The sequence below is a fragment of the Telopea speciosissima genome, chromosome 7 (genome assembly GCF_018873765.1).
Source record: "Telopea speciosissima isolate NSW1024214 ecotype Mountain lineage chromosome 7, Tspe_v1, whole genome shotgun sequence".
NCBI lineage: Eukaryota > Viridiplantae > Streptophyta > Magnoliopsida > Proteales > Proteaceae > Telopea > Telopea speciosissima.
The window spans coordinates 20447324-20462581 of NC_057922.1; the positions used below are offsets into that span (position 1 = coordinate 20447324).

Below are 15258 nucleotides of genomic sequence, written 5' to 3' on the forward strand. Positions count from 1 at the left end.
CTTCCACCTCTGTTTGATTAATCCTTGAATGATCAACCCTACCAATCAGACGATCATCGTCTATTTCCCAACATACAGATCCCAATCAATTTTGACTGAATCCTAGACAATACAAATATGAATCAATGGAGACCAGTCTCATATCCAATTTCGAGTTTTGTAACCTTGGTGATAAAGCCTAGAGCATGTGAGATTACAACTTCCACTCTGACACTCTATGATACACATTGCAAGTAGTACACTCTCTGTCACATTCTCTCGCCACAGTGACACTCTATGACACACTCTCTCTTAGTTGACCTCATGTACCCCTTGTTTATGAATTGTGAGACACTCCATCCCATACGCCCCTTCAACCAGTGTTCAGATCCCTTACCAGTAAGGAAAAAGTCCCCCACGACATGAGTATACTATCACCCTCTCACATTTTTTTGGGGTACTCCTTCTCTTACCATGACCATGTAGATCCATATAAATAATACCATTCATTACACTACCATTGATATGGCTTCAGAGATTTCCCCATACTGTTGGCATGGGGAATCCTTTCCATTCCATAATGTGAGACACTCATATGGGACTTTTAGTACTAAACTTGTTGCTAAATCTTTGACTTGTTTAACTTATAGCCACAATACTTATTTGTCCACCTGGTGGAATTTCTTTTGGAAACTTAAGTTACATCCCAAAATGAAATCTTTTTTCTGGCGTGTGTTAAATGCAGGGCTATCAATCAAGGCAACTCTATCCAAATGACTTTCGATTGACCCCTACTGTGCTCTTTGTGGAAATTGTGTAGAATCATATTGGCACATATTCTTTTCATGTGACTGGGTCAAACATATTTGGGTGGCTGGTCCGTTGGGATTGAGAAGTGAGTATTTGTCTCATTCATCTTTGGAAAATTTCTGCCTCTCCTTTCTATTTAAGTTTAAGCTGGATAAACAATCTTTAACATGTTTTTTTGAGGTATTTATTATTACTTGCTACTTTATATGGTCGGCTCGAAACAAAGTTGTTTATGGACCAGAGAAGCTGGATCCAATATGGATTGTGAAAAAAATTGAAAGTTGGATACCAGATTTGAGGCTATCCCCCTCCCTCCCCCTCATTCTCTTCCCATGAAGTATATCCTCCAACTGAGGAGGTTGTCACATTGATTACTATTTCTCATTTGCCTATCTTCAATTTTCCTTTTTTAATCTGTGCAGGATACCAGATATCTGGAGTAGTTACAGCTGGATGGTCTTACATTTTTTTGCTAAATGGCAAATTTATTTTGTTTGCTGCAGGATCACTCAAAACTTTGCGTCTTTTTGAGCCAAAGTTGTTTAGTATTCACATTGGGCTCGAGCATGCTCAACGTTTAGGGTTGAAGGTGAAAGAAGTGTGGTGCTCGAATCAGCAAATCTCTGATTTTCTTTCTTATCCAACTACAAAGCCTTGGCCTTGGCCGCTCTTACACTATTTTTTGGATATTACCTCTATAGGGCAGGATTTGAGTTTTTGCAATTTGGGAGATCCTTTCTGTTCACTAGTGATGTCTAACTTAGCTAAAAAGGTCCAAGAAACAAATAATACTTATGATTACTTCTAAATTAAAATCATAAATCTTATGGTTTGAAACTCCACCAAGGCGGGTATCATTCACCAACGTGGCCTCATGGCTACACATCAATTCCTTTTTTTTGTTTTTGGGACTCACCGTGATAGACCCACTTTCACTGTTCACCGTGAATTGTCGGAAGAGTAAGAGAAAGGTGGAAAACAAAAAAACATGCACGTGCAGGAAAGTTTCATGCCCTGGAATATATTCGACGCTGCAGAGAAATGCAAGATAATGCCCGAGAGGGGCAAAAACCCTCCTCCCTGTCTGCGTTTGTGGCTTTCTCTCTCCCGAGCCCACACCACAACAGGGAGAGGAAGAGAGGAGTAGAAGAATTGAAGGTAGGTTTTACAGTTAGCCAATTATCTTTCCCTCTCCATTCTAATTTGTTGGGAATTTGGGACACCTTCTTTGACTCCAATGCCGCGTCATCGTCTCTGTCGACAAAACCGAAGTTTTTTTCTCCCAAATAAATCCCTTTCTCTCCTTTCAAAACGAAGGATTTCATTTTAGTTTCTCTGCTCATGCTTGCTTGCTTTTTGCTTATTCTCCATTTTCCTCTGCTTGTACTAAGTTAATGGCTCCGATCAAGATCAAGCAATCTCCCACTTCTGCCGCTCAAACCTTAGCGAGCTCCCAAGATGCTCGGCTTCTGGTCCGAGAGACTCTTCGTATAAACGCCAATCTTGCTTCTGCTCCCTCTTCTACATCTGCATCTTCTCCTTCTTCTTCCTTGGTTGCTGCCGAGAGCTGTGGCCTTAGGGCAGACTCGAGCTTTGCGCTTCTTGAGGAGGACTTTAAAGATTCGAGGTTGAAAATCATATGCAGGGAGGAGATTGATGGCAGGCGGTGTCAGTATGTGGCCGAGAAGGATGGTTCCGGACGTTTCAAGAAGGGCTCCATTCGCAGTGTTAGTTTGCAGACTCCTCAGGCTCCTATTGATGTGAGAAACTCCTCCCCATTTCTCACTTGACTTCTTAATTCTATCCATATTCCCTTTTCCTTTTTTCCCTTTTTGGGTTTCTGGTGATGTTAATGCTAAAAATTCTTCCTATTTTCCCCCTCCCATAATCGTGATTCGTGCCCCCCCCCCCCCCTTCCCCGCGAATGACAATCCATTTGACTATTGTTGTTCATTATTCTGTTTCTTGACTCTGAAGTGATTTATCGTATCAGTATCCATAAAGTCTGACTCAGCCAAATGAATTTGAGTTTTAAGCTTCAGAGTAAAACTAGATGTTTGACTTAACCTAGTTTTCTCTAGTCAAATTAGGTTTGTCTTGTTCTTTGAATTGTGGCTGAACCAAATGAACCAGCTAGTTCAGAGTCCATCCTTGATTTTTGAACACTCAAACAATGCATAAAGGAACATAATTAGAGCATCACACACTTGTGCGGATTATCAAATTTTCAATTCAATGTAATTTACTCCTGTATACTATTTTATATGTACTACGCGACAATTATGGTATCAACTATATTAGATACTGTTTTATTCATTGGATATCATACAAGTTACATAATTTGCTGCACTAATTTGTCACATTGAGGTTGTTTATGAAGAATCAGTGTTATCCTATTAGAACGGTTTGTTAAATTTTTAGTGTGTAACTGTGTGCAACTATATTGATCATAGACCATTTCTCATTTCAAGGGAAAAAGAACAAAAATGAAATGCCTTTGGTAGTTTGGTGGGCTTTTCCCCCTGGGATGTGCTTATGCCTATGCCTTTTGCTAAAGTACAATTGCTTCTTCTTGCTGATCAAAAGGGAATACTTTATTTGACACTTCTTGATGCCAGCACTGAATGAGATGCTTTCAATTGCTTGGACGGTTGTTCAAGATGGGCTGCCAGTTAGTTAACACTTTAGACAATTTCTGCTGTTTGCCATTCCCCAAAATCCACCCTGACATGCCTTATGCTTGTGATTTTCAAGGTTATCAACCTTCTAGGATTAGTTTCTCTCCGCTTAACCTTTTATATATGACATTCTGTTTGATACGAGAAAAAAGACAAACCATTATATTTAATAGGGAGTGCTTTGCTTCTTTTATGCTCTCCTGATTTCGTACGCATGATAAATTTTTTTCCCTTTCATTTCTGTTGGTACTATTGATAGAATGAAGGTTTTAGGGTGTAGTTTCCATGGGATATGGAGGAAGGACCATGCTGTTTTTTTTTCCTGCCGAACGAAAAACTTGCATTACTGACTTTTGTACCTTGGTACAGGAGCTGATGTCATTCATAAGATCTTATGTAGCTCCTGAAGGTTTCCCTGATAGTGTGACACCTTCATATGTTCCATACATGACATGGAGAGCTTTGAAGGTACTTTTTTACTTGGTAGAAGAACTAGAATGTGGAATATGGCTTGTCACGGATTAGTCAATGTTTACAAATTATTTTATTTTGAAGCATAGAATGCCTAATTTCTGTGATTAGAGCCTTTCACTGCTTTGATGTTTGCCTGTGCTATATCAGTGATTGTTGAGTGCTCTCTGCAGCACTTTTTTGGTGGAGCAATGGGTGTTTTCACAACACAGACACTTTTGAATTCAGTTGGGATGTCCAGAAATAGAGCCACTCCAGGGGCTGTTGCTATTAACTGGATTCTCAAGGTAAACCCCACGTACACACTCATCATGGTCTGGAAGTACTTCCATATAATTGTTCTTACATTTGCTGTTGCGTTCCATAGTCTAAAATAGAATCTAGAAGATCAGAGAGGTAGGGACCATGCTCTGAACCAGGATCAGATTGAAGGATTTGAAGAATAGGCAAAAATCCAGGTTTTAATGCAGTTCTATTGAAATATCTCAGTATTTGCCAACCACTACCCAGGGGCTGTATTTATGAGTAAATACTTCTTAGATTTCAGAAATTAGTACCAACAGCTGCCTAGTATGGTGCGCTTCATGCCCATGCTCACCTGGAGGTCTCGAGTTTGAGTCTCCTGGCTGGTACCTTCCCCCCCTAAAAAAAAATAAAAACCAGAAATTAGTAAGGAGATCTGACCTTGAACTAGAAGACTTCCCAATGATTAACTCAACTGGACAGAGGCTTTAACATCAGTGTCACCCAGCCCTGGTGACTATTTTCAAATCAGAAATTATTAGTTTATCGGAACTCCAGTTGCTGTGATAGTTCTCCAACTGAATAGTTCGAGAAACAGAACAGTGGTTTGAATGTGTAATGTATGGAAGATTAACCTCTGGTTTGAGACCGGAAATCAAGAAATCAATAGATAATATCAGATTTTATCAACAGAACCGTTAACGACCAAGTTTAAATGGAAACTAAGCGAAACGAAAGAAGATAGGTTCTGAAATAGATGGGGTAAAATGCAGGGTATTCACCCAGGTGATGAAGAAGAATATAGATGAATTAGGGAATAAATAAAAGAACTGAGAGAAGAAGATTATCAGATTAGGAGTTTGGAGAGAGCACACCTGATAGAAAGACTCAGATTAGCCAAGGGGAAAGAAAAAGAACCAGTCACACGACCAGCACCTCAGCACCATATGAAACTCAAAAAACTTCTATTCTTTGTATTGTAAATGATTGGCTTTATCTATTTGGTAAAAAAAACTCAGACCTGGATTCCTTTCACAATCTTAAACTGACTCAAAGACTAACAAAACTAGAACTCCTTAAAAACACCCCCAATAAATTAAATATCCTTGGACTGGGCTTCCAAATTGGGTCATGTTTGTCCAGCCAGACTAGTGCATCTACATCATTTGCTCCCCAAGAAGGGGATTTGGATGCTCTCTATAAAATGTTGTGAAAACAGTTTAGGTTGGCCTTTTCTTATGGATGAGTTTATTGGTACTCTGCTATGTATTGACTCTATTGGATAACTTTTAGTCTCATTGATAACATGAAATCTGACAGGTTTTGTGAGTGGAGACAATGTTGGATAATTGAGAGGATGTAAGATTTACGATAAAAATTGAAAAGTTTCTAGGTTTGTCTTGCAGAAATAATCAGGGTTTTTGAGGGAAGGCGACCCCTTTTACATTTTTAGAGCTGAAGACAGGAACGTTATGAAGAGTTTCGAGGTGTCTAAGATGGGGGGGTTTAAGGGTGAGAATCTCCACATGATAGTAAAACTTTGGAGGAATCTATTGTTTGAAAATGAGTCTACAATTAGGCAAGATGTATGAAATAAGCTTGGGGTGAACAGGAGTTCTTCTTAGCTGATATCTTTGGATGTGAGGTAGATGGGTGGCCTCCCAAGCCTCCCAGTGGGAACTTATCCAGATCAATGGAGTTCTAGGATAAGGTTGTGGAGAAATTTGGGAAAAAATTTGGTGACTGGGAAAAATTGAACTAAGTCTTTGTAAGAGGCTTTCTTTTTTGTTTTAAGCTTTGGCCCCAGGTAAACAAAGAGGCTTAGTTACTTTGATAAGATCTGCATTCTGAGCATGCTTGTTTACTTTATGTTGCTCTCATGGCTCCTATGAACATATTTGAAAGGATTGAGTTGGTGCAAGGAATTTTTTATTGATGATTGGCGACACCAAGAAAGATAGCATATCGGTTGAAGTAGGATGTGTTTCAATGGATAGGACCTGAGTCAGTTGACGGTTTACTTGTCACTTGTCAGGACTATTATGTAAATCTACTTATCTGTGAAAGGGTTATAGTTGTCAAGGAGTCGCCAAGGGGTCCAAACACCTTGGTCACCTAGGCGGGTGCCTTGGACGCCTTGATTTTGGACCCTCTCCAACGCCTTGGGCCGCCTAGACACCGTGATAACTATGGGTTTACGTATGTAACTTATGTCAGCGTGGCAAGTTGGATGTAATGTAGAAGGGGTTCAATTAAGAATCACTCTACAGTAGGATCGATGATAGGTTGCAGCAGAACATCAAATTAGAAACAAAATCAGAATTAGTAACTTGGTAAATAAGAACCAAACCAGCCATTGGAAAGGGATCAAACTCAGGTCCATTGGTGCTTGTATGGAGTAGAAGCTCTGCTGAAATTCTCACTTGATTCTGATGATTGAATTGGAAGATATGGCAGCAACACCAAAATAGATGGTTAGGGGTTATCTCACAAACCAGCACTTTGTTTGGGGCTCCAATGAGGATCGAGTGGAGGCCTTGTGGAGTAGGTGACCTGCAGCAAGTTTGGTATAATTTTCATGGACAGAAGTGAAGTTATGAAGGGGGAATGAAAATAAAAGGTTTGTGAATATGGAGGATTCTAGCCAATGGAATGGAGTAGAAGTGGGGTTCGAATGGAGGGGTTGATGGTGTGGTTCTATGTTCAAAACCCAACAGATTTCGATGGATGAAGGTGGAGATATGTAGCCTTGAAGTTGCAGCAGGAACTCAAGTCCAGGAGCAGCAGCAGTTTTCACTCGAATGGAGGAGGCAGTAGCGGCACAACCTTGGATTGTGGAGTTGTTTTGCAGCCTTCAATTGAGTCTTCACAGGTTAGCAGCAACACAACAGCGGATCAATTGCAATGGAGGAGAAGATAAAAGAGAGGGGGGGGGGTGGTTAGGGAAATGGCTCTCTCAGCCTGTGTCTCTCACCCACAGCTATCCCAGCTTTTGAACAGGGGTTTTACTCCCATAATCGAGTGCAAGAATGCCTCAAAATTTCATTCATTAATTCTGTCTAATTATTACAATAAGGGGCTGCCTATTTAATGAAGTAGGCTAGCTTACAACATTAGAAATAAAAAAAAAAAATAGCAACTTGACAAACTTAGCAACTAATGGAAATTAGAAACTTAATGAAAATAGAAAGTACTAAAGGCTTTATAACTCAGCCTTCTAAACATACAAAGATAACCAAATTAGAAACTACCTAATATAAACTGAAAATAGAAACTAAACTATGGCAGCAGTAGGGTAATCTTTCTCAGCTTGATGGGCCCACAAGATCTTCTAAAAAGCATGCTCACACAAGGCAAATATGGGCTGCGGCACAAGCCTCAAATTGTAATTTTGAAGCTCAATGCCAATGAGGGAAATACCTCATTGGCTTCCAAGTTTGATGTCCTGCACCCTAGAAGGGGAAGTTATAAAACTTCAGATTTGATTTAAATATTCTTATTTGGCTACAACTGCTCAAGGTTTAGAATTTTGGATTTCAGTTGAAATTCAACCAAAATCTGTGGTATATTTCAGTTGTAAATTTCAATTGGCCATTTTGATGATCAAATGGCCATATTTTGGCACACAACTTCGGGGAAACCCTAATTAAGCATCTCTAAACATATTTGAACATTTAGATTGTAGAAACACACACCAAAATGGTAGTTTGGCTTCATATCCTAGGTTTCTAGTGTATGCCGTATCATGTTGTGTACTTTCTCTAATATAACCTATCTACACATTATTTCGTTCTAGAACATGTAAAAATCAATTAAAACATGCATTATGAAAAACATAATATTGGAAAGCATTTCATAATTATCGATAACATTACATGTTGCATGTTACATATTACATAAACACTTTTTCAAGTACAAGTTACTTGATACATGACTACATGTTACATATTGGACCCCTCTCTCTGCCCATCCTAGTGCCAAATAGAGTTCTGGGGAGGAGCAAGACCACTAGCAGATTGTTGGTGCCGACGCAATTGTTCCTTCGACTGTAACTCAAATGATGGCCATGTCATACTTTGCTGGAAGAAATGCTCCAAGTCCTCCATAGCATATTCCTATAAGTGTCATCATCAATATATTGGAGGTAAGATCACCGTATCGTGAAGATCCATTGCGGGAGCCACCATGGGGAGCCACTGTAGTTGGATGGTGGAGCTGACATGAATTGTTGGGGGGCCGGTTATGAGAAGGTGTTGTCCACAAAGGATGACCCACTACATGGCTGACCCTCATAGCCAGTGGGTAAATGAAGAAGAGCTATACTGCCCTTAACCACCATAGCCACCGTACTCGGAAGTCAGAACCGGTGCTCTATGCGGCAAAGGATGGTGCATGCCACTGTCCATATTCATTAGCTTCCTCCAGACTCATGCCTCCGAGAGTGCCATACAAGCTTGTAATGTCTATCTTCATGCTATCATCCTCCTCATCTGGTGTGAATCGGCTCGAGTAACATGTATGTGCAGGGACATGTGCTGTATGATTCCATTATGGTTATTGTTGATCGTTTCTCTAAAATGGCTCACTTTTGCCATATCGCAAGACCTTTAATGCCTATCAAATTGCCAAGCTGTTTTTCAAGAAAGTGGTGCGAATTCATGGGCTGCAAAGTAGCATTGTATTTGATTGTGATGTTAAGTTTATGAGCTATTTTTGGAAGACGTTGTGGATCTGAACAAACACGAAGCTTCAATTTTCAACCGCCTTCTACCTACAAACTGACAATTAGACAGAAGTGGTGAATCAGAGTTTGGGGAATTTGTTGAGGTGTTTAGTCAGAGACTATGAGAATTCGTGGCCAGCCATACTCGACATTGCTGAGTTTGCTTTCAATAGCTCAGTGAATTGGACGATAGGTTGTACTCCTTTTGAGATTTTACTTGGAGTTCAGCCATGACGACCTATTGACCTCGTTCCACTACCACCACAAGCTCGCATTAGCATTGAGGAATTTGTTGAGGTGTTTAGTCAGAGACTATGAGAATATGTTTCCAGCCATACTCGACATCGCTGAGTTTGCTTTCAATAGCTTAGTGAATTGGACGATAGGTCGTACTCCTTTTGAGATTTTACTTGGAGTTCAGCCACGACGACCTATTGACCTTGTTCCACTACCTCCACAAGCCCGCATTAGCATTGAGGTTGATGAGTTTTTGCGCCATATCATGGTGGTACATGCTGATTTTCAACGACAAATCAGTCTTAGCAACGATGTCTACAAGGCTACAACTGATCATCATCAACTATATGTGGGGTTTCAAATGGGAGACATGGTGATGGTTCGTGTCAATCCCGAGAGATTCCAACCGGGTGTCAACACTAGCCAAATGCATTATTGGCTCTTGGGAGTATGTTGCTTAGTTTGGTTCATTTTCCATTTGTTTAAGTTTGTGAAATTACAATAAGAGAAGGCATTTGGAAAATGAGAGCAAATGCTTTGACATGGATCTCTTTGCTCTAGTAGTCTTCTTTCTCTGTTGCCTCAACCTCGAGGGTTGTTTTTGGGGAGAGTTCAGGATGCATGTTCTTGTATCTAGTTGTACATACATGCAAGGTTTAAAGTATCAGTATCGGGTATCGTATTGGAAGGGTGATTTTAAGAGACGTATTGTACCGTATCGTATCGGAGAGTTGTATTGTACACTACAGATACACGTGGAAATGGTCAAGATATACATGAAAATACACTTTTGGAGCAAAAAAAAGTGTATTTCCATGTGTATCTTGACCATTTTTGAGAAAACCTACCTTTTTCTGTGGAATCTCCTTCAATGATCTTAGCTTGTTGGATGATGCAAAGGATGATGTTGTAGCTCTCCTTGATTCGTTTTTGAGTGTAGATTAAAAGCTCCAGCTCCAAAAGTGTGAAAAACTTGGTTAAATGGAAGATTTCAGACTTGCGGTTGAGAGTTTCCCTTCTTTTTTCCTCCAGAATGTGTGTTGTATCGAGTTTGTGACTCAAAATGTCTTTTTTTTGAATGGTTTGTATCGATTGTAACGGTATGTATTGAGCCGCATATCGATACGTATCAATACATACCGATACGTATTAAAGCAACCCACAGAACCGTTTACCGGATGTATCGATGGTATCGATATGTATCGGTTGTATCATTTCGATACCATTCGAGACAGTCCATTTTAAAAAAGAGACATATCGGTACCCGACCGATACAGACATAACGGTTGATACGATATGATACGTACTGCTACTTTAAACCATGCATATATGTATCTGTATGTACTTTGAAATGGTTGTACTTGTACCACTTTGGCATTTTAGTATGCATACATGAAAAAAAAATCTATAAAAAGGAAAATATTTGTAAATTACAAATTTGCATCTCCCTGCTGTTAAATAGTTTCTCTTTTGACTTTGTCTATTTGCAGTTCTTATCCTTTGACAGAAATAACTATTTGTAACTAGATGAAAGATCTAATGAAAAAATTTCCATGTTCAATTACTTCTTTTTCTCTAGCAATGCAATATTGATTCATCAAAGCTTAAAGTGGATAAATACGCAGAATACATAGAGGGCAAGAGGCAAAGAAAATTATAAGAACTCCGGAACATGCAAATGTGCTTATGTGAAAGATCTAATGGAAAAATTCTCCATGTTCAAAAGATATAGATTCAGAATGTATTGCTGTCCAGCTGTAAATGGTGATTCATGATCCAAAGCGTTTTTAAAATTTTTTTAATGCAAGATGATTTAAGCAGTTGTTTCAGATTAATATCTCTACAGTCTCAGTTGTCCTATTTTTTCTTCTTCTTCATTCCACGTTTCTTTCTCCACTTCTTCATTTGAGGATTGAGGAAGTAGTTTCAAGTTGCATTACTTTTATGTTTTGGCATGTTAAGTGATATTTAGATTATACCCTTATTCCATTTGAATTAAACTTATGGTGTCTTTGTACTTTGTAGGATGGAGCAGGTCGTGTTGGTAAAATGCTTTTTGCACGGCAAGGAAAGAAATTTGACTATGATCTGAAACAGGTAAACTTGCACTAGAACTTGGTGCTATTTTTCTGCTGAACCTTGTTTTCTACTGTTTATACAATTGACTGCTGCGAACCAAAATTGTTTCAGCTTCGGATTGCCGGTGATCTTTTGATGGAGTTAGGTGCTGGTGTAGAGTTGGCAACTGCTGCTGTGCCACACCTTTTCCTGCCATTGGCTTGTGCTGCCAATGTTGTCAAGGTTGGACTCTTTCCTTTTACTGTTTCACATGTCTTTTGCTGAAGAAACTCGACAAAACCTTATGTATGTTTCCTTTCACTTGTAGAATGTTGCTGCTGTAACATCAACATCAACTCGCACACCAATTTACAAAGCTTTTGCCAAAGGTGAAAACATTGGGGATGTCACTGCTAAAGGAGAATGCGTTGGAAATGTTGCAGATTTGGTATGGATTCCTGCTGTTCTTTCCTTACCAGATTCTCATAGATGTCTCTCAAATGATACTTTCGACTTCTCCAAGTCTTGATTGTTGTGGAGCTTAGAATTATTGCTTACGACTTTCTGCAGCATAGTGTTGATTTTATTTAAGTTTGTTATCCTTAGAAGAGGATACCACATGTTTCATATATTTTCCAGTTCAAGCTAAAGTTGGTGATTTTGTTTGATCTTTTTGTATTGGGAAAGCTTGGAACTGGACTGGGCATCATGATCTCAAAAAGAAATCCATCTTTGGTGACTACATTTGCACTCCTCTCATGTGGATATGTTCTTAGCTCTTACCAGGAGGTTTGGTTCTTGTACTTCAGTTGGCATTCTTTTTCTTCTTTTCTTCTGCACCATTTGAAATTGTGTTAGATCTTGTTCATTGCTTTCGATTTGGTTGTGGCCAGGTAAAATCTGTTGTTTTGCATACTTTGAACCGGGCAAGGTTCACTGTGGCAGTGGAATCGTTCCTTAAGACAGGTTAGATTGAATCCTTCGTAAGCAAGCATATCAGATGCGGTTTTCTCAGCTCGTGTCTTTATTATTCCTTCTTTAATTAGTTTAGGTGAAGTCCCCAGTGGAAGTTCAGAAAATGTGCTTCATCTCTGATGGTTTTCTTTTTACCACCTTTCAATATTGTAGGATGTGTGCCCACATTGCAGGAGGGGAATATGAAGGAAAATATCTTCAGTTTCCCTTGGTCAAGAAATAGGCCCATTGTTCTAGGTACATTTAGAATCTGCTGATCATGGCTGCTTTTACTTGTTCCTGATGTTTATATTTGTATCCTTATTTCAAACTGAAGTTTGTTGCTTCTGTTTTTACAGGAACGAGGTTTAAGGATGCATTTCAAGATCCTGGTTCATTTCTTGCCATAAAACCTCTATTTGAAGTATATTTCTTCATTATACCTCTGATATCAACTTTTTAATGGAAATGTTACTTCACACTTCTCTTTAACCAATCGGAGAAAGAACCTATTATCATCTCTCTTTCTCTCTCTCACACTTACACCGTGTGTTTTTTTTTTGCACTTCCTTGACAGAAAGAGAAGTACATGATTACATACAATCCTTCAAAGGGTAATGTGTATGCCTTGCTCAAGGATCAAGCAAAGTCAGATGACATTCTAAAAGCTGCTTTCCATGTGAGAATTTTATGTTGCGTCTTATTCTAGGTGTGTTCTTTATTATTATTCAGAGAGCCATGTCTAAAATCTGATATGATACAGGCTCATGTGCTTCTACATTTCATCCGTTCATCACATGAACGTCGATCTTCTTATTCAAAACATGGTGAATATGATGGTCAAGATTTTGTTGGAACCCCGTCAACTCATTCTCTTTTGACCACTGCTGATCTTGAGGCTCATATTGCCGAGTCTTGCAAAGTGGTGTCTAATTCATATGTTTTCTTTAAGAGGAAAGCTGCAGAACAGGTTTGTGAAGTTTGTTTTAATTTTATGTGCCATTTTCCTTTTTATAGATTGTACATGACAAAAAAGCATATTAGACATGGTTGAGGGATGAAAATGATGTATCGTGGACCAAGATGCCATAAAATTTTTTTCTTCTGGAAAACAATGTCCAGAAATTTGAAATGGAAGTCATTTCCAAAAATTTGCATGGTATTTATGCAAATAATTTCTGGTTTTTTACTCTAATACAATTTCCTTTTGCTTTTAATTTCTTCCTGTGAAGTATTTTCCTTTTGCGCTTAATCTCTTCCTGTGAAATATTTTCCTTTGGAACAACCGGAGCCTAATAAGCAAATCTGAAAAAAGGGGCGTACCCTGTACCCAGTGCACAAGGCTTCCGCCACTGCGGGGTCTGGGTAGGGTCATAATGTACGCAGCCTTTTACCCCTGGTTTGTGGAGAGGCTGTTTCCAGAGACTCAAACCCATGACCACTTGGTCACAAATAATACAAGTAGACATGTATCTGGACTGGCCATAGTTTCGCATTCATTTGTTTCCTTTTGCCCCATTAAAGTTGATTGTTGATTTTACTTCTTGCAGGGATGGGTAATGTCAGAATCACATCTCAACCCTGGGCGAGCTCGACTATGTTAACTACAGCATTAGAGAAGATATCTTCACTTTTGACCGATGTATCACAATGTTCAGGGATGCTCTTCTAGTTCTTAAGAAATTTTACTGGCAGAAGCAGGTTGAGATTTATTAAACGAGGCCTTTCACATAATGCTGAAAGGGACCATGAGAACCATGTTTTCTCTTGCGAAGTTAGCGTAGTTGCTTTCACTGGTTTCTGAGAAGAAGCCCTTAATAGCCATGCTCTGTGCTCTATCTTAAATTATTAGGTTAATTCCACAGGAGATGAAGACAATGCAGTGGGCATTTCTGTTGGTTTTGAGGAAACAACTTGTTTCCATTAAGCTGTAAAGTATAACAATGCAATCTTTATGTGTTTTTTTCGTTTATTACTTTGAACAGGTTGCCAATTTTGTTGATTTGATGATGTGTTTCTTTCCTTTATTATTATTATTTTTTTGGGTCTGAGGGTAAAGGGTTTCTTGGGTTGCAGATGCAGAGTTTTTGATCTAATTTGATTTATCATGCCTTATATTCTATGTGCAGGAATTATTGTAATTTTTCATTCACCATTTAGAACTCAGAAATCTGTTTTTGGTTCCAATTATTATCCTTTGATGTCTGCATATTACAGGACCATTTCCAAGGTAACCAAGCTTGGTCTTGAAGATGTAGAGATATGAAGATAGTCGAAGAAACAGAGAGGCAGGCTTTTATTCTTCCTGGATCACGTAAAACATTTAGTTTTCTTTGAGTTCTCTGAACACTTCCAAACCCTTGGCCCAGGTTGCTGGAACTGTTGCCTTGGAACACCTTTGAAAGTGTTCCTTGCCAGTGGGGCTCGAACTTAAAAGAGTCCTAGGTTCAAAATAGGAGTTTCCATGATATGGTCTATAACATGTTTTAGAAGAGCTAATGTTTGGTGTAACAGGAACGTTTCGCTGTTAAACCAAGGAACAAAAATCTTTGTTCCACGAGTCATCTTTTATAATAAGAAATTTAAGGAATCAATTAGTGGGAGGGCTATAATTAGATGATATAAGCTACACAAGTCGTCTTTTGTAATAACAAATTAAGGAATCAATTAGTGGGGAGTGGGGACCATAAACAAAAAAAGAATCATGGAAACATCAATTACAGCCTATTTTTATCTATAATCAACCCCCTAATCGTTTAATCGAGTATCCTAAACCTAGGTGGATATCCCTAAGTCAAGGTATGTCCATGCTTTCCTTTCCTTAGAGATTAACTTATGAGATAATCATATATAAAACGTCAGTTTTACCAAACAGCTTCTTTGTGCACATGATTCCTACTTAGATTTGTCCTCTTTGCTTAAGATAAAAATATTAGGGAAATGATCATTTCAGTAGACTTAATAGCAATGTACTTTACTTTAATCTGCAATTTGCATTGCCTGTAAGCGGTCGGTCGTTCCTTATCTTCCTATTTCTTCATGTTGCTTTGCCTGTTTCTCTCAGGAAAACCGAGGCATTCAATTGTGGGGATTCCTTCCCATGTC

The 15258-nt window shown here is 38.9% G+C and overlaps 1 protein-coding gene across 1 annotated transcript; it reads left to right on the forward strand.

The window, feature by feature from the left end:
- Positions 1-2098: 2098 nt before the first annotated feature.
- LOC122669366 (protein root UVB sensitive 6) lies at positions 2099-14158 on the forward strand. The gene is made up of 13 exons (XM_043866119.1): positions 2099-2549; positions 3837-3935; positions 4112-4225; positions 11167-11238; positions 11332-11442; positions 11528-11647; positions 11887-11988; positions 12093-12165; positions 12328-12411; positions 12513-12577; positions 12731-12832; positions 12917-13123; positions 13704-14158. The coding sequence occupies exons 1-13, from the start codon at positions 2184-2186 to the stop codon at positions 13755-13757; spliced, it is 1569 nt and encodes a 522-aa protein (XP_043722054.1). The 5' UTR covers positions 2099-2183; the 3' UTR covers positions 13758-14158.
- Positions 14159-15258: the final 1100 nt, after the last annotated feature.